At 34.6% G+C, this 21073-nt stretch overlaps 1 protein-coding gene across 3 annotated transcripts in view; it reads left to right on the top strand.

Annotated features, from left to right (window-relative positions):
- The window catches only part of dnah5 (dynein, axonemal, heavy chain 5), a 233694-nt gene that overhangs the window by 117414 nt on the left and 95207 nt on the right, over window positions 1-21073 (top strand). For all 3 annotated transcript variants that reach the window (XM_087286532.1, XM_087286533.1, XM_087286534.1), the window contains 9 exons: window positions 533-675; window positions 3019-3153; window positions 5064-5186; window positions 7463-7676; window positions 9926-10149; window positions 12098-12296; window positions 12897-13069; window positions 15862-15992; window positions 17163-17316. In XM_087286532.1, the coding sequence (XP_087142658.1) occupies window positions 533-675; window positions 3019-3153; window positions 5064-5186; window positions 7463-7676; window positions 9926-10149; window positions 12098-12296; window positions 12897-13069; window positions 15862-15992; window positions 17163-17316 (1496 nt within the window). The remainder of the gene's footprint in view (window positions 1-532; window positions 676-3018; window positions 3154-5063; window positions 5187-7462; window positions 7677-9925; window positions 10150-12097; window positions 12297-12896; window positions 13070-15861; window positions 15993-17162; window positions 17317-21073) is intronic.

Raw genomic sequence — 21073 nt, forward strand, 5'->3', positions numbered from 1 at the left:
AAACAAAGTCTATGCTTTTTAAAGTAATTTATCAGTGTACATTTTGCAATTCAAATAAACATCTAATTGGCTGCAGTTTTACTAGCCCTCCCTATTTAAAGAGACAGTTCACTCTAAAATGAAAATACTATTTACTCACCCCACATTTTCCTTTCCCTACATTTGAGTTTTTTATTCTGTTGAACACTTAAGAATAGATTTAGAAGAAAGCTGAAAACCTGTAACCACTGGCATCCATTGTAGGTAAAACAGATATAATATAATTCAATGGTTATATGTTTTCAGCTTTCTTCAAATTTCTTCTTTAGTGTTTAACAGAAGAAAGAAAATCGATCATGTTTGGAACAAGTAAAGAGTCTGTAAATGATGACAGATTTATCAGTTTTGGGGGAACTGTTCCTATTATTATCATCATCACACTGGTTGTTTATTATCAAATTTTAATGAAGTTTTTAAAAATGAAGTTTTTTTTATTATTTATTTATTTATTTATTTATTTATTTATTTATTATTATTATTATTTTTTTTACAGGCCACTGGGTTCACTGGAATACCAAAGTGGAAGAGTATATATATCCACCTGACTCCACACCAGAGTATGGCTCCATTTTAGTGCCCAATGTAGACAATGTTCGTACTGACTTCCTCATCCAGACAATTGCAAAACAGGGCAAGGTAAGGGTTTTTGCAAGACAGGCCAGATAAACCGAAAAGATCTATAGACACTTTCTTGAATTGAACCTCTTTAAAATTTAGTTTTGTTATTGCTTAATGCCTTAACATGCACGAGATGCTGCAAAACATGCACTAAATTTAGTGCAGTGGTCAAACACACCACTCTTGAGCGTGTTTACATAGAGAAAGTCTGAAACTGTAATTGAAAATTTTGGAAACACTCATCTGAAAACCAAAACTAAACATGCCTTGTTATAAATATGTATCATTTTATTAAGCAAGATAAAGTAAGTTTGACTTAATAATAAGTAGAGTTTAACTTCCTAAGTTGATTTTTAAAAGTCTTAGATTTTATAAGAAAGAATTCTCTTTGAAAGTAAGACTTTTAAAATGACACACTGATTAAAAAAAGACAAGCCAATAAAATTGCATCCATTTTTTGACAGTAACTATTTTTATTGACAGTGAATAATTACCACAGTTGCCATGACAGCACAATAGAACTATTGCAAACAGCAGGAAGAAGTATTCTACATAGAAATGTCCTGTCGATACATTAATTGATTGGAATTTGCTTGCATAGATACGTGTACATGAGTCGAATATCCACAGAGTGGAATAATGAGCTGTTTTGAACTTTGGCCATGGCGTGAGTAAAAACTACTTGACTCGCTCTGGGGTGTGTATCCAAAAACCATCGTTAGGTCACAAGTTCTGTCCTTACGAACATAGTTTGTTGATTTGGTAATCCATAGTTCCAACGAACATTCGCAAACTTGTATGCCTGCAACTGTACCTCTAGAGCTGTGGTTAGAAACATAGTTCCTGGCTGTGTTCTATTCCCAGTTATCCCCTAAGCCCTATTCACTTAGAACATTACAACATTTAAACTCAGAATGATAAAAAAAAAAAAAAACAGTAAAGTCACCTCTCTAACATGTAAATTGCTTTTTAAGTATTTTTTACAATTCAGTTTGAGCAATCTCCATATTAATAACTGTACTCCCTTCGTTGTGCATTTTCAGTTCATGCATGCCATTTTTAATGCAGCCATGGTTTATGACGAAAGCTATTGGTGACCTATGGAAAGTGGAATCTACGTTACATTTTCAAAGCTTGTGAAAATAAATAGCATATGAATAAAACCATTAGCGTGATGATTTATATATGAGATTAGAATATGTGCTAGCTTTTTGTAATTGGTTTTATGTTTTAGAATAGAATATGAAATATGAAACAGTCCCTGTTTGCCTGTTACATATATTTCAACTAATATGGAAAAGAGTGCATGTTTTTATCAAAACTAATATTTTTTAAAATGTATGTAAAACAATAATTTGCACAAAAACATAATGTAATCAGGATTTTCTTTAAAGCCGTTGTTACTCCTCTCCATTTAGAGCGTCATTAAAGACGTTTTACGTTATATTAATGTGGTTCAAACGATGGATCTGCGACAGAGCAACTACGGTTTTGGGAAATTTCACAAATGATGCATTGTACTATTATAGTTCAGCCATGTCATTGTTTGGGAAATGCACCCCTGGCTGATAAAGAGAAAACCACATTTGCGTTGTACAAGCATTTAAATTGAATGGGTTTCTTAGAGCAGTGCTTTCTGCTCCCAGTTTGAAACCAGAATGTTGAACACTGTTGGGCACGGCTGTAATTTGCTCATATTTTTGGAAGTTTCCAAAAAAGTTATTTTTGGAATATATATATATAATGTATATATATATGTATATATATATATATATATATATATATATATATATATATATATATATATATATATATATATATATATAATGTATATATATATGTATATATATATATATATGTGCACAGAAAACAAGCAGAAAAAAACATGGATCAGCAATTGTAAATTACTGCAAAATCTCAAAAGTATTCCTTTTTCAACTTAAAATTATTAAGTTGAAAACAAGTTAAAGTAACTTTTAAAAAACATTTCCACTTTATTAATTGTGGAATACAAAAAAGCTCTATCTGTGAATGCTTTTTTGGCTTAATGCGTAGTAATCTAGTTGCCTGAGCATTGGCACAATAACAAACACAGTTTTGGTGCAGTAGGGCTTTCTTCTATCTGTTTAGTATAAAAAACAATCAATAGATTGTAGAAGTCTGTTTTGGAGTGTAGGTTCTTGACAATGACACCATAGAGTGCTGCAGTATTGATCACTGTGAACGAGGCTTGTTTAAATGGACAGCTACTTTGTTTGTCATCAAGACTTTTCCTGTGTTGCCAGCACTATGATTAGCTGTACACAAGAACAGATGGTCGCTCTCTTTGGAGTCTACTCGTGTTTTCTTCATGTGTTTCAGGCTGTGCTTTTGATAGGGGAGCAGGGCACTGCCAAAACCGTCATCATCAAAGGGTACATGTCCAAATATGACCCAGAGTCCCATACTGCCAAGAGTCTCAATTTCTCCTCTGCCACCACACCTCTCATGTTTCAGGTACATCATGTCTGTGATTTCGCCCAAAAACATGTCTAGTTTTGTGGTATTTCTTGTGGTATGCTTTTGGGTAACACATTGTATGAAGTCTGCACATGAAAGCATTGCTGTAACCTGTACTGATAAAAAATGATTAGACTATCATCTTTACAGTTGTGTTATTGTGTAGTAGAGTAGCTTTTCTGGTAATGGTCTATTATTAAAATTTGTCAATAACAATGATAAGCTCTGGCCTTCTGTACTCTAAAAGCGTCTGCTAAATGACTAAATGTAAATGTAAATGTATATTGACCTAAGAGCCAATCACACAGCAGCAACAGCAACAATGGAATCTACAAGTGTGTTGATTTTAGAGATCTATCGAAGTGTTATGTTATTTAATGCACTCTCTAATTTTTGTGGCAAATCATTGTTGGGTTACTCTTTTGAATCTGGATACATTAACAATTTACAGTCGAAGTCAGAATTATTAACCCCCCCAATTTTCTCCAATTTCTGTTTAATGTAGAGAAGATTTTTTCAGCACATTTTTAAACATAATAGTTTTAATAACTCATTTCTAATAACAGATTTATTTTATCCTTGCCTTGATGAAAGTAAATAATATTTGACTAGATATTTTTCAAGACACTAGTATTCAGCTTAAAGTGACATTTAAAGGCTTAACTGGGGTAATTAACTAGGCAGGTTAGGGTAGTTAGGCAAGTTATTGTATAATGATGGTTTGTTCTGTAGAATAGCAAAAACAAATTTAGCTTAAAAAGGGTAATAATATTGACCTTAAAATGTTTTTTTTTTTAAACTAAAAACTAATTTTATTCTAGCCGAAATAAAACAAATAAGAAGAAAATATATTATCAGACATACTGTGAAAATGTTCTCTTGTACATATTTTGGGATATTTAAAAAAATAATAATTCAAAGGAGGGATAATAATTCTGACTTTAACTGTATATCGACATACAGTTGAAGTCAGAATTATTAGCCCCCCTAAATTATTAGCGCCCTTGTTTATTTTTTCCCCAATTTCTGTTTAATGGAGGGAAGATTGTTTCAGCACATTTCTAAGCATAATAGCTTTAAAAACGTATTTCTAATAACTGATTTATTTTATCTTTGCCATGATGACAGTAAATAATTTTGTACTTGATATTTTTCAAGACACTTCTATACAGCTTAAAGTGACATTTAAAGGGTTAACTAGGTTAATAAAGTTAATTTGTCAGGTTAGGGTAATTAGGCAAGGTAGTGTATAACAGTAGTTTGTTCTGTAGACTATCGAAAAAAAATCAAATAGCTCAAAGGGGCAAATAATTTTGTCCCAAAAATGTTTTTTAAAAATTAAAAACTGCTTTTATTCTAGCCGAAATAAAACAAATAAGACTTTCTCATCAGAAAAATATCAGACATACTGTGAAAATTTCCTTGCTCTTTTAAAAATTATTTGGGATATATATATATATATATATATATATATATATATATATATATATATATATATATATATATATATATATATATATATATATATATATATATATATATATATATAAAGAAAATTAAAAGGGGGCTAATAGTCTGACTTCAACTGTATGTATCGTTATTATTCAATATGGAAGATAATTATGGAGATTGCATTTTTACCATATCACCCTCTATATACAACACAGACACCATTATAATGTAATAACATTATCTTCATAGAAAGTGTTGCCTTGAACATCTGATAGATCAAGAAACCCAATGACTTCATGACGTCAGAAGTTAATCTTTCCATCATTATTGACTGTTGTATTGACTGTTGATCCAAATCTTATCTATGCCTTGTAATTTATGCTCTACTGTTGGATGTTTTTGTGAGTAATTAGCATTGGTATGATTGTTGGTGTCTGTGATATTTTTCTTTTTAGCGCTCTGTGGAAAGTTATGTAGATAAACGAATGGGAACCACCTACGGCCCTCCGGCAGGGAAGAAAATGTCCATCTTTATTGATGACATCAACATGCCTGTGATCAATGAGTGGGGTGACCAGGTGAGAAAATGTATGCTGTGATATGCATATGCTGGTGAGGTTGGTTCCGATGCTGGTTAAAGCTGGTTATAGCTTATATTGCAGTCTCTGTGGACATTTTTGTGGACATCAAGTGTGAACTCAATTTTTTAAAAATCAAATGTGATGGAATGTGTATTTATTAGTGGTGGGCAGTTAAAGGTGTTGATGTACTGCATTAACGCGAGACTTTTATCGGGCGATAAAAAAGTCACCTTTAATCTTTTCTCAAAATGGGTTGGGAGCTGGGTCTGTTCTATGCAAGCTATGATGACTTTCACCTTGATATTTCAGCGGGGATGTATACCTGACAGGTGAGCCGTCTGACAAAAAAAGTGCCCTTCTGAATAAAATCAGCAGGATGCCCTTCTGGATCTTTCACTTACTTCGAAGACACTACTGACTACGCTTATATAGACATCTGTAATCTAGTCTTTTGCCTTAATTGACAATAATATAATTGGGGTGTTTAGGTGAAGTGCTTACATGTAAGAGTTTCCTGTAATTTTGGGTGACTTTAACTGCAGTTTGCCACTTTCACATTCACTCATGAACATTTCATTCATGCCCCCAAAAACTGGGTATTTGACGCAAATAAAGAGTAAGGACTGGTGAAAGTGTTATGGAATTTAATAACATATTTCACGATGTGTGTGTGTGTGTGTGTGTGTGTGTGTGTGTGTGTGTGTGTGTGTGTGTGTGTGTGCACGGGGTCCTTTACTGACAGCTCCCTGTGTTTATCTGGTCAAAAAATATAGTGAAAAGTGCTACATGACGGTAATAGTTTGATCGCAGTGTTTACTTTAATAATGCCACTAATATTCGAGAATTCAAATGAGCCATTTTAATCTAGATTAATCTTGATTAATTCCAAGATTATAATAAGATTAATTTAGATTTAAATAATTAATCTATGCCCACCTATAGTATTTATATATCACATTTATCGTGTATGGCGATACACCCAAAGTGCTTCACAATCATGAGGGGGGTCTGTCTCTCCACACCACCACCAGTGTGCAGCATTCACTTGGCTGATGCGATGGCAGCCACAGGACAACGGCACCAGTGCGCTCACCACACACTAGCTATTGGTGCAAAATATAAATATTGCAAAATTATCCCACGACTATCAGCCAAAAAAGATTTGAGAACCAGACAGAGCTGTTGTATGAAGTGATATATGGTGTTAAAAATGACAAAAGCCTGGTAATAACCTGCCAGTATTTTTTTATGTTATATTTCGCACTGTATTCTCTATTTATTATTTCTTATACATTATATTGCTTCAAACTACTGAAGTATCAATAAAAGTCACTTTGTTAAACTGCAGTGTTGAATTTTCAACATCAATAATTGCAACCCAGGCTCATTCTGAAAACGTAGTCCCGTGGACGTTTCTGGAGACAGCGGAATATTTTCAGGGCTTTTCTTTTTTTTGGACGGCTTTTGTAAATTGTTGCTCGGGTTTAGGGAAGTGAGCGGGCGGGGGTTCAATCGGTAAAATTGGTTGGGTTTAGGGAAGGAGGAGGGCGGGTCAGCCGATTGGCCGGTCACACAGTCAATCATTCGGACAGCAGCCTCTGGTGGGTTCACGCGAGAACATCGTTAACTGCACTCGCAGAATAGTTTGAGATGCGAAAACGCGCACACAGCGGCCTCTCGCGGATTCGCAAAAACAAAAACTGCAGCCGTATGTACCTCCCGGGACATATTCCGCGGCCTCCAGAAACGTCCGCGGGACTACGTTTTCAGAATGAGCCTGGGTTGAATAATTGACAGAGCAGAGAGAAAGATCACATAAACATAAACAAACAAAAAAAAACATGAATTAAGAAATACGGACCCTGTTAATTAACTGATTATTAAAAAATAAATAAATGTCGCAGCCGAGACAGTTTAAATTCCTGCCACACCATTTAAAAGAATACTGTGGAAAAAATAACAGAAAGTAATTGTTGTCAAACAAATATGAAAATAGTGAATTAAGATGTGTAACTTGTGTATATTTTTACAGCAAAAGAACACAAGAAATTGCATAAATATTGCCACAAATTTTTAATGGCGCTTGTTATTTTAAACTACAAAAACTTTTTTTTTCTTTACCTCAAGTAATAGTTTTTTATCAGGTACAGCCATTTGACTACCTAGAGGGAAGAGGAATAAGATGGCTGTGAAATAATACCCTGCAAATTGTGTTTTGAATTAAAAAAGCTTGAATTAAGAATATTCATTGAATCAATTTCCTCTCTTCAAAGGTCACAAATGAAATAGTTCGGCAGCTGATGGAGCAAAATGGCTTCTTCAACCTGGAAAAACCAGGAGAATTCACCAACATTGTGGATATACAGTTCTTAGCGGCTATGATCCATCCTGGAGGGGGGCGGAATGATGTTCCGCAGAGACTGAAGAGACAGTTTTCAATTTTCAACTGTACTCTTCCATCTAATGCCTCCATAGACAAGATCTTTGGTTAGTATTGTTTTCTTTCATTCGCAAAATAGTAAATGTACATTGATTTATAACCAAAGATGCAAAGTCTAAAGACTGAATAATGGTCAGTTTGAGACACAATTGTTTGAATCGAATGTTAGGGGTGGGTGGTTTATCATGGATTTCATGGTATGTTTCATTTTATTTCATGGTAAAGATATTTTCATGATACAGTCATTAAAAGAGGAAGTTATTCTATAAAATCGACAAAAGTGTTTTAAAGGGGTAGTCTAGGGTGTATTTTTAAGACTTGGTTGTGGATGGGGTGCAAAGCAATGTGTTCATGCTTCATTTGTAAAAAAAATAAATAAAGGCACGTTATTTTTTCATTTATTTTACTGTAATTATATACTGCTACTCTGCTAACATGAAAATGACCATCATACTTCCTGGTTCCTCTGAAAGGCCCGCCCTCAAAATGCTCTAATCAGCACTGGGGGTTGGGGTGTAGTAGATAAAGGTGGATTCACCCTGCTTTTACTGAAGTCTTGAAATTTCAAATTTATTTGATCCTAAAGATCTGAGTGATTTGTTTGTATTCAGTGAGCAAATCTGTTATGTTTTGAGGTCCGAGACCATTTATTGGTTTATAGACCAGTAATAATACTTTGAATTGCTCTGATTTTCTGGCTCTGGTCAGAATCCTGGCAGCAGCGTTCTGCATTACCTGCAGTTGTCTGACTGTCTTTTTGGGAAGGCCGGTGAGGAGCCCATTACAGTAATCCACCCTTCTGGTGATAAAAGCATGAACAAGTTTCTCACTGGAGATTAAACTTTTTGTTTAATAAGTTACAATGAACTAAAAACATATGTTGCCATGAATAATTGGTCATATTTTTTTTTTTTTTGAAGTGTAGTTATAATTAGGGCCAGACGGAATCTGCGGACGTTTTTTGCTATTTCTGCGAAGAATTTTGGTAAAAGTCTGCGAATTTCTGCGTAATTATTTTGGGAGTATCATAACTAAAACTTTAATATATGAAATAAAAAATAATATCTTTTAAACTTTTATTTAATGTTTGAAATGCAAATCCAATGAGATTCACTGTATTTGATAAATAAAGCAAGTTTGTCATGTAATATATCTAGTAAAAGACAGAAAATATTACTGTACAATCAGCATTGTATATAAATACGATAAGCATTTTCACATTAGTCAATAATATTAATGAAATTAATTAAAAAATGGAATAAATATAGATTTAAAAACATTTACTCAAGCAAATAAACAGAATTAATGATGGGCTAAAAATCTGCGGAAAATCTGTGGAAAATCTGCGGAATTCTGTGCGCGCAGATTCGGGATGGGCCTAGTTATAATTAATTATAATATTTAGATAAGCTACAGCAAATGCTTTTACTTGATATCTTTTGGTCAAGTGTTTATTCATTTAAAGAACGTTAATTTCACACGGGACACCAGTTTTTATCAAATAATAAACAACTTCAAGTATATGATTAAGGCCTTATTAGCTACTCTAAACACTTAGCCAATCTAACACACATTTATTTGCTATAAAAAAGGCAGTAAAGTGAAAGTGTCTGATACATTGATTATTAGTATCTGTCAAAAATTCCATATCAGTGCATCCTCAATAATAAAATAAGTTTAAATAATGTCACAAAAAATCTTTAATAGTAAAAATAAGTATCCACATTACAGATATATAAATAAATTGCTTTTAAAGAGGCTTTTTTGATTATTATATTAAACATATGTGCGTGCGTCTTTAAAAGGAATTCAAAAGGAATTTAAAAGGAATCTACCAAACAATATGCATTTAGGCATCCGTTGCAATATGTTATGAGAGGAAGAAAAAACAAAGGAAGTATCAGGACCATGCTGTGTGTCCTGGTTCAGTGAATTATGATTTATCACGCCTCATTTAATTCACTCAAGGTTGTCATCAGCTTTGCTTATGCAGAACCAATTCTGTAAATCCATATTGATTCTGATGATGAGCATCTGCTACCGGTTCCCTCCTTGCCTGAAGGTCTGAGGCTTTTATATTGACAGTTTTTCTCTGTTGATAAGATTTTTCATGCTCTCGACATGTGTGTAAAATTGACATTTCTGACAAGGTTCTTTTTTAGCTTCAGTATTTTATCATTCGGGAAGGTCACATTCTGTCCTTCACCTTTGAGAATTTTCCCGCCTGCTATCTCTCAGCTATTTTTCATTCACTTTTGTGTGTCATATATATATATATCTTTCTTTTTCCCCATAGGCGTGATAGGCACAGGTCATTACTGTTCCCATCGAGGGTTTTCAGAGGAAGTACGCAATACAGTGGCCAGGCTGGTTCCACTGACCCGAAGACTGTGGCAAATGACAAAGGTTAAAATGCTGCCCACTCCTGCTAACTTCCACTACATTTTTAACCTGCGTGACCTCTCCCGCATCTGGCAGGGAATGCTTGGTGTGACTGCAGAGGTCATCAGTACACCTCAAGTGAGTAGAACTGTTTCTGTTACTTTTGAGGTTTTTTCCAGTCAGTCTTATTAGCCCTTCTGAATTATTAGCCCCCCCCACCTATATATATTCTGTTTAATGGAAAGATCACATTTCTAAACATAATAGTTTAAATAACTCATTTCTAATAAAAGATTTCATTTATCTTTGCCATGATGACAATAAATAATATTTGACTAGGTATTTTTCAAGACACTATTATTAAGCTTAAAGTGACAAGGCTTTACTGGCTTAATTAGGTTAATTAGGCAATAGGTAGTTAGGCAAGTCATTGTATTACAATGGTTTGTTCTGTAGACAATTAAAAAAATTATTGCATTTTATTGACCTTACAATGGTTTTAAAGAAATAAAAATGGCTTTTATTCTAGCCTAAATAAAACAAATATGACTTTCTCCAGAAGAAAAAATATTGTAAGAAATGCTGTCAAAAAATTCTTGCTCTGTTAAACATCATTTGGGAAGTATTTGAAAAATTAACAAATAAAAACACATGCAGGAGGGCTAATAGTTTTGACTTCAACTGTACACTCAGCGACTACTTTATTAGCTACACCTGTACAACTGTTTATTAGCGCAAATTTCCAATCAGCCAATCACATGGCAGCAACTCAATGCATTTAGGCATATAGACATGGTCAAGCAGATCTGCTGCAGTTCAAACCGAGCATCAGAATGGTGAAGAAAGGTGATTTAAGTGACTTTGAACTTGGCATGGTTGTTGGTGCCAGACAAGCTGGCATGAGTATTTCAGAACTGCTAATTTATTGGGATTTTTAAGCACAACGATCTCTAGGGTTTACAGAGAATAATCTGAAAAGGAGAAAATATCCAGTGAGTGGCAGTTCTGTGAGGACAAATGCCTTGTTGATGCCAGAGGTCAGAGGAGAATGGCCGGACTGAAACTAGCTGATAGAAAGGCAACAATAACTCAAATAACCACTGGTTACAACCGAGGTATGCAGAAGAGCAACTTTAAACGCACAACACGTCAAATCTCGAGGTAAATGGGCTACAGCAGCAAAAGACCACACCGGGTGCCACTCCTGTCAGCTAAGAACAGGAAACTGAGGCTACAATTCACACAGGCTCACCAATACTGGACAATAGAAGATTGGAAAAACGTTGCCTGGTCTGATGAGTCGCTTTCTGCTGCGACATTCGGGTGGTAGGGTCAGAATTTGTGGTCAGCAACATGAAAGCATGGATCCATCCATCCTTGTATTAATGGTTCAGGCTGGTGGTGGTGATGTAATGGTGTGTTGGATATATTCTTGACACACTTTAGGCCCATTAGTACCAATTGAGCATCGTGTCAACACCACAACATTACCTGAGTACTGTTGCTGACCATGTCCATCCCTTTATGACCAGAGTGTACCCATCTTTTGATGGCTACTTCCAGCAGGATAACGCACCATGTCAATGTCATAAAGCGTGAGCCATCTCAGACTGAACATGACAATGAGTTCACTGTACTCAAATGGCTTCCACAGTCACCTGATTTCAATCCAATAGAGCAACTTTGGGATGTGGTGGAAGATTCGCATCATGGATGTGCAGCCGACAAATTTGCAGCAACTGTGTGATGCTATTATGTCAATATGGAACAAAATCTCTGAAGAATGTTTCTAGTACCTTGTTGAATCAAATGATTAAGACAGTTCTAAAGGCAAAAGGGGGTCCAACCTGGTACTAGTAAAGTTTACCTGATAATGTGGCCGGTGAGTGTAACTGTCGTGTAACTTTCTTAGAGTTTTGTCTTGTTTGTAGTGCAGCTATCTAGTAATTCCTAGCATTTTCAATAATAAGACCGTAAGAGTTTTTTCAAGCTTAACCTGCCGATTGTGTAAGCAAAATATTCTTGTTTTTCACTTTGAATTGATATTTTATTTAACAGAGAAATTGTTTCTGAATTGTTTGTGCAGTTATTACTACAGCTGTGGAAGCATGAATGCAAACGTGTTATTGCCGACCGGTTTACTGCCCCAGAGGACGTGGCCTGGTTTGACAGCACACTTGCCAAGCTGGTGGAAGAACAGCTTGGGGAAGAAGAACGAGAGGTTGTGGATCTCGGGGTGGATTCTTACTTTGTGGACTTTCTTAGAGATGCACCCGAGGCAACAGGTAATGATGTTAATAGAACTCATCTAAAAAAAAATTACATTGAGTACATTTACATGAACAATCCGATTTTAATACAATTAAGACAATACACTGATTAAGATTAAATTGAAAGCATCATGTTCTGTGTTTCGTCATAAAAGTCCGTATAACTGGCATTAACAAATCAAAATGCAGGTTTTATTTAAACACCGTGTGTGAACTATTTAAATGGTCCATTAACTGTTATATTTCCTACTTCAAATCCACAAAACTGATATTTGGATTTGACAGAGACTTTGGGACATGATTTATAATCCATCCAAGACACGTTTTACCAATGCATGTTTTTTATTTATTTAATTATTTTTTATTTTATGGGTTTTTATTTTTAGAATACTGGCACCAGTACAAAATAATAGGTTGTAAAAAGATGGTCGCCAAACTTATGTTACATAAAATGGAACCACCCAAGTATTATTTTGTATTAACTTGATTTTCAATGTAATATAGATGTTAATTTCGCATAAGAAATTGTAATCAAAAAGTGCTTAGCATTGCTTTCAAAACGTGTTCTTCTGAATTGGAATGAAATCTAGGATTTATGTATTGTATTATCAACAGGCGATGAACCAGAAGAAACAGATTTCGACATGCCAAAAGTGTACGAGCCCATTGAATCTTTTGACAGTCTAATGGAGAGGCTGAACATGTTCTTGAGTCATTTCAATGAGAGCATCAGAGGAGCCAGCATGGATATGGTTTTCTTCAGGGATGCCATGATTCATTTGATTAAGGTATAAAAAGTGTCTCATACTGATATGTAGTGTATCATTTAGGAAAGCCTGGAAAATCGTGGAATTTTGACATGGCATTTTTCAGGCCTAGAAAAGTTTTGGAATGACAGAAATACCCACACAGTTTTGTTAAGTTTGTAAGTTATTTACATCTTTTCTGTCCTTGGCCAGTCACATACTTATTAGTTATCATACATTATTTACAGACATTACATACATTATTAGTGCGGTGTAAGCAATATCTTAATCAATTTTACATAGATATAAATTGAAACTAAATAGATTGTTGCGTGTTTTACGATATGCTGTAATAAATTTGAACATGCCTCGTTTTTCTTTTACCACACTTTATATGTAGATATTGCATGAAACATTAGGGGCTCTATTTTGACGGTCCATGCGCAAAGTGCAAAGCGTAGAGCGGAAATGCTTTCAGGGCGTGTCAGAATCCACTTTTGCTAATATAAGGATGGAAAAATTCGCTTTGTGCCGTGGCGCATGGTCTAAAAGGGTTGAGTTTATTTTCTTAATGAGTTATAAGTGTGTTTTGAGAATAAACCCATCAGAGTCTCATCTCCAATTCCTTTTAAGAGACAGTTGCGTCGCGCCGCGCCATAAGCGCATTTGCTATTTACATGACGTAAAGTAAGTGGAAGTGGAAAAACTGAGCATTTAACTAGCAAGAAAACAGTTTAACAGAGCATCTGCAGCGTGAGAATTAGAGATAAGGCATCTAATAATCTACTTTCACTTTTGCTCTCGTGGATAGGGAAACCTTGTACGCACAGACATCAATTAGCCTATGAATAATTAAATTCATTTGTTAAGCGCAAAGATTTGTTTCAAAACTATTTCTAAATTCAGTTCTAAATACTAGCAAACGAATAAATGAACAAAATTAACGAAGTGTGCTCAAAAACCTGAGTTTTAATCTAATACACATGCTGTGCCCCATATGGTCTAAAACCTGACAGGTGGGCAAATCTAAGCTTGTTTTTAATAAAACAAATATATATATGGATATAATACATAATACTGCTAATAATGATAACATTATACAGAAGCAAATTGTTATGAATTAGCTGAAAAGGCCTCCTGAGATGAAGAAGACATGAAAGTTTGTTTTTTATATTTATGTAGGCTAGAAAATTATATGTTTTGTAATATTTTAATCCTTTATATTTATATCCTATATATATCCTTATTATATCCTATATTTATCCTTAATATTTAAATTATTTTTCATTTGTAAAGATATTTGCGTATTGCTCTACATCTTGTGTGTATTAAGCAGTGTGTTAGTGAGGCGCACAACTAACGCGCTCTGCGCTGGACTTTAGAACAGCTTTGTTCTGGTCTATTTAAAAATCTATTATAGTTTCTCAAAATAGCAACGCGCCAGCAGTGCGCCTCAGAACGCCTTCCTTTTTAGATCAGAACGCCTATGGGCGCACATATGAGCGCAAATGCATTTGCTATTTAAACAGCGTGGCGGAAAATGTCAAAACGATCTTGCGCCAAGCTTAAGCTAGCTAACAAAAATTGCGTCGCGCCTTGAGCCACATTGCGCCTGGTGTATGATAGGGCCCTAGGTCATGGAATTTGAGTAGTAAATATATGTATGAACCCTGATCATATATTTCAGCTGATTTCATCTTGTTTCATTTCATCTTTCAGGCTGTGACTGAAGTCAGTTAGAGTTCTGTGTTTCTGTATATTACAGTTTTTCTTTATTGCTTAAATGCAGCCGTCAACTGAAACTCCACATTTTCAAAACAGCGGCACTCATAGTCAAAATGACACATTTTGCTTGCAAAACGAACACACCGATTCAAAACATTTAAAATATGCAACGAAATCTAGTTTTACCTTCAAACAACACAACTTGCAAACAAGTATATGAGCTCTTTTAATTAATCATTACACAATGGACAACAAAATACAAATTACAGAACCCAGTGTGAATCAGTGCACTATTGCTTGAATTTGTAGCCTATTGCCAATGCCATTTGTTGTCTTTCTATTTCTTTTTGCAAAGAATTGGATCCAGAATAAGAAATGATTTGATTCAATTATATTGAGTTCATGACATTTTTCAAAGTGTGGCTGAAAACTAAAACACTAAAAAAACAGACAAAAGTAATAAAATAGAGTAAATATTAGAGAAAACACATGTAAACCAATATACAGTCAAATATATTGGGAGTATAGGACATATATTGACCTCCTCTATCCATGCTGGCACAGAACAACACAGACCTTCCACCGTTTATAATGTTTGCAAACTGATTGCTAATTGAAGATGTGTGTGTGAAGGAGTGTCAACCCGGTGCTTCAGTGAATTCATACTGATCGTGGTAGTTTCTAATGGTTAGGAATAGATGGTTTCTGTTGGGTTACCATAGCTAAAACAATGAAGTTTGGACTGCTTAAATAACATCCGTGTTAACTGTTTTGAAAAATGGTGGGGAAAATGTGTCAACCCAATGAGAAAGGGTTTACCAGTCTTCTGCTCTGCTAGGATAATGATAATAAAAATTAAGTGGAACCTAGTTTCTTTAACCAGATCAAAGCACATAATAAAAACTGTATTATCAATCATCACCTAGTTTATCCTTTCATTGTTCCATTAACTTAAGTAACTTAAATTCAATTTAGAGAGGGACCAAATACTATCTAAACTGAGTAAATTGTACTCAGAGGATTTTGCTGTGTAATGTTTGTATAAACATTTAGCATGGTAATGAGACGGAATCTGTCTCTTGCTGCTTTTCTCTATTACTTTATTCCAGATTTCTCGAATCATCAGGACCCCACGGGGCAATGCGCTCCTAGTAGGTGTGGGGGGGTCTGGAAAGCAAAGTCTGACAAGGCTGGCATCTTTCATCGCTGGCTACAAGACTTTCCAGATTACACTCACTCGGTAAGTCACCTATTTATTCAAATACATGTTCCCCTTTAGGGTGATAGACATATAGATAGATGGGTGTTGTTTGAGTGAAGAGATAATTCAAAATTTGCATAAAAGGGGTCATTTATTATGCGTTAAATAGGTTCACTGAGCTTTCAAGAGTTCACACTTAGCTTATGACTTACGAAAGCTTATTTGGCATGCTGTCCCGGGAGAGAGCTCTGAGCTCAAGGCATTCCTCGAGTCCAGGGCTTCCTCCCTTTGTGGGGCGAGGGGAGATTGAGCTCAGGGCAATCTCGAACTCCCCCGCAGCTAAGGCCAAGGTGAACTTCCTGAGAGCGAGACGACTAGTAAAAGAGACTTAGGTTTAAGAGGTCTATAATACAGAGCATATTTAGGCTTTGGGAGAGAACTGAAACCCCGGGGGAAACGTGCCAGTTCCACGCAGAGACACCAGAAGCTCAGGTAAGGAGCCAGAGCCATTGAAATTCCTGCTGGTTGCTGGGCCGCCGAGCCACCTATTTTGGATACAGGTGGAAGAAGGGGGAGGAGGGGGGTTTCTTCAAGAAAAAGACAGTTGTGAGTGGAAAAGGAGGAAATATATATAGGAACTAGGGATCCTTGATTGGAGGATCGTGATTAGCTAATATGAGTCAGCTGGGTTAATCATAAGCGCGTACTCCTCTCGAAATTAGTGTAATAAATTAAACTTAACTTTTTGAGTTGACTCAACTTTTAAATACTATAGTTGACTCGATTTAAATTAAGTCAATTTAAAAAGCTGTGCAGCAAGTTGACTTACAATTTTAAGTTTAGGCTTAGGGTTCGTTTTCAGTTTGATTTGGTTTACACTGTATAAACAAAATCCCCATACTTTATTATTTTAGAAATACCATACATCAGCATAAAATACATAGCATTGTAATCTATCTTGGCCCACAGCCAGCCTAGTAAAAGGGTGGTCTTCTTTCTATTAATATTATATTAATTATATTATATATAATTATATTAATGATATTATATTATATATTATTATATTAATATTCTATTGTATTATATTAATATTCTATCAAGAGTTATTTGCAGTTATATGCCTCATTTTCTATTTAATTATGAGATTTAAATGCTGCATTACTTGCTGAATTTCATGTCCTAACTTCATTTTTTTTTCTTTTTCTGTAGTTCCTACAACACCGCTAACCTGATGGAGGACCTGAAGGGCTTGTACAGGACTGCCGGACAACAGGGCAAAGGCATTAGCTTTATTTTCACTGACAACGAGATCAAGGATGAATCCTTCCTGGAGTACATGAACAACGTCCTTTCATCAGGAGAGGTCAGAGAACATTATGACATCACTCTTATAGAAACACCTTTCCCCCCCTCAAGCCCCGCTGCATCCATTATGAGCTGATGTTTTTAGAACACACGCTAAAATAAGCCAAGCTACATGTGTTCCCAAGGTTACTACATATGTTCCCCTCTAATTCACTGCAAATAAGTCAGATCACCCGAGGTGCTGGTATAATGAAAATAAACAAAAGAACATGTTGTCCTGTGCTCAACAAATTACAAAGCTCATTTTGTGTGGTAACCAAACAGGAATAAATGGGATCTGCGAGGCATGAGATGCATTGCTTCATATTAGAGAGACAGATGGGTTTGTCAAAAAGGGGAAAATGGTTGGTTTCCATGCTTTACTCACTGCAAATAATGCTTTTCTTAGAGTTTTGATCTTTTTTTTTTTGTCCAAATATCAAAAATTCTCAAACAAGGAAGCATTTTGAAGACAAATAGAAGTAATTGTCTTTTTTCAGAAATAAATGTGAATTTTAAAATGTGAGTTTTTCTTCAAAAAGGGTGAAATATTCTTCCAGCGGGGTAACAAAAGGATCTGGTTTTCAGTTTAAAATAAGATTGTATTCCTCGATTATTTAACCAGTTAAACCAGTTAAAGACGTCATCGACTTAAAGATTTAAAGGGCTAGCGTTGCACCAGGCCCCCTTAAGTGGTGTCGTTTGAAAGTGTAGAATCTATATTTTATGCACATATGCATCACTTTGGTTACTATTCTACTGTACAAAAGTTATTTACACTTTAATACACAGTATTTGGATACCCAAGCTGAGTATTTTACATTGGTTCATTTTCATATTTTTCATATGACACATGTACATATTATAGCTCAAATGAAAGTTCTTGCCAGTGCTCATACGGTTCTAGCATTCTTTTTACTGAATTATATTCACATATCAAATAGTTGCTAAATGAATCGCTGTGTTTCCATGGCGCAGTAGTGAAAATAATACATTTATGATCACTAAGCAGCCCCAGATAGCACAGACAGCTGTCATCTCTTACCTTAGGCTGTGTGCTTCAGGGACATTCTTCTCTGTTTTCGAGGTGATAAGTATAAGTAATCCTTTTATATGTCTGATGTGGTCCAAACATAGTGAATTATGTTTGATCAAATAAAAGAATAGTGAAATATGAAAACAATGATCGATCCCTGTGGCTTGTATAGCACCTCTCATCAGTTGGAATACAATAACTTTTGCATAGGTTATGGTAGAGACATTTCTCTTTTTTCCTATGATTACAGACATGTACAGGAACCACCTAAATTAATTACAGCTAGCTAGACCACACAGAACCTAAAGGGTACACTTTCAGATTTGATACCTTGATTTTACAGTTTTTCTCACTTTGGTGCATTTCTCGCAACACTGTTTACATTTGCACAACAGTTAATGCATTTCTCAAAACACTTAGTACAAACTGCAAAACCTAGTTGATAATCTGCAAAAGCGTGTCACTTGCTTTAAATAGATAGCTCATACCTCAAAAGCAAGTATTCGTGTCAATGAAAGAGTCAGTGTCATCAAGATGACACCATTGTTTATGATTAAGATAGTCAAATGGCTGTCATGTTTTCATTATGAGAGTTTACTCTGTACATTTTTTCCAAAGCAAAAAAGTCAGATTGTTGGGTGCACTTTCTGAAAATGCTCAAGACAGCAATATATTTTATTTGCACAGCGATTTGAAAACTACAGTAAAGTTAGACATCACTGCATTTAGTGAGGTATCTGAGTAAGACACTGAATATGAATGTTCCACATTTTTACTGCAGATGCTCTTTACAATTCTAATTTATTCACAGCATTTTGCAAAAGAATAAATACACCCTTACTTACAACAAACATGCACTTCCTTTGGGTAGAGCTGTGCACAACTGTAAACAGTATTGCAGTACTGAGAATTGAACCTACAACATACACATATACAGTTGAAGTCAGAATTATTAGCCCCCCCCCCGGAATTATTAGCGCCCCTGAATTATTAGCGCCCATATATATTTTTTCCCCCAATTTCTGTTTAATGAAGGGAAGATTGTTTCAGCACATTCCTAAAAATAATAGTTTTAATAACTCATTTCTAATAATTGATTTATTTTATCTTTGCCATGATAATAGTAAATAATATTTTACTTCAAAATTTTCAAGACACACACATACACATACACATACAGCTTAAAGTGACATTTAAAGACTTAACTAGGTTAATTAGGTTAACTAGGCAGGTTAGGGTAATTAATTAAATGATTCTATAACAATGGTTTGTTCTGTAGACTAACAAAAGAAGAATTAGCTTAAAGGGGCTAATAATTTTGTCCCAAAAATGGTTTTTGAAAAATTAAAAGCAGTTTTTTTTCTAGCTGAAATAAAACAAATAAGACTTTCTCCAGAAGAAAAAATGTTATCAGACATACTGTGAAAATTTCCTTGATCTGTTAAACATAATTTGGGAAATATTTTATAAAATAAAATAAAAAGGGGCTAATAATTCTGACTTCAACTGTATATATATATATATATATATATATATATATATATATATATATATATATATATATATATATATATATATATATATATATATATATATTGTTGTTGTTTTTATTATTGTTATTATTATTAATAATTTACTAATTAATGTTATCATCTAATGTTCCACAATTTGATTTATATTTGATTATTAGATATATTAAGTATATGTAATAAGTATTAATTATATTAAGTATATGTAATATGTAATAAGTAATGACACAAAGTAATGACACAATATGAACTTTAAAGTTCAAACAGGCTGCAAAAATCAAGAAAACAAAAATATGTGCAATGCTTCCTAAATTAGTGCCTTATAATAAATACTTTAAATAGGTGTTTATCTTTAAAAATGTTCTTTAGAACTTTAGATGACCATAAATCCCTAATGGTATAATATCTTTAATATCCATGCTTCAAATACCCAAAATAGCTTACAGTTACAGAAGGCTAGCATCCTTATTTTATTTTATTTATTATTTTTACATCAGCTATATTGTCTAATGAAAGTCAGCGCCATTTTTTCTTGCTCCATATTATTACTGTCATTTTCATAAAAGGGGCAAAGTAAACATTCATGAAAAAAGTTAGCATTTTAACTAGTTCAGTTAGACTTACTGTAAAACATAACCGAGTGCATTTACTTGAGATAGATACTCCACAACGATGGATATTTTGATAACTCCTTGTGTAGGCTATTTGATTTGTTCGCACATTGTCTCGGTTTTATTGTGTGAAGGAAGATTTTGCGAGTGTGCGCCGGTTTGAGTCCAGCTGTAACCGCCGTTAGTTATGAGTCTATTCAGTATGATTCCGCCTATCCCAGCTTCTGTTACTAGACAGTATGTACAAGTGTATCAATGATGAAGACTGTAAGAATTTTATTTATTGCTCTATGACAAGCTTGGTTAATCTACCTTTGACTAGGCGGTTCTCGATAGTGCCGGAATAAGGAACTGTCCTGGGAAAATTGGGACATCTGATCACCCTTATGGGTGACTAAAACTGAGCTATTCAATATTTTGATTGGGCTACAGCCACTCTGAGCCCCAGTTTAGCACCAATGTCACTGTTTTTGAACAGCAGCAAACCAAAAAGAATACTTTACATTATTGACCATAGAAAGCATAATGCAAAGAGGCGTTTCTCGCATCACATCGCAAATGAACTCTTTAGCCAATCAAGGGCCCCCTTTTTTCATGGGG

This window comes from Danio rerio, chromosome 16 (genome assembly GCF_052040795.2).
Source record: "Danio rerio strain M-AB ecotype USA chromosome 16, GRCz13ab, whole genome shotgun sequence".
Lineage (NCBI taxonomy): Eukaryota > Metazoa > Chordata > Actinopteri > Cypriniformes > Danionidae > Danio > Danio rerio.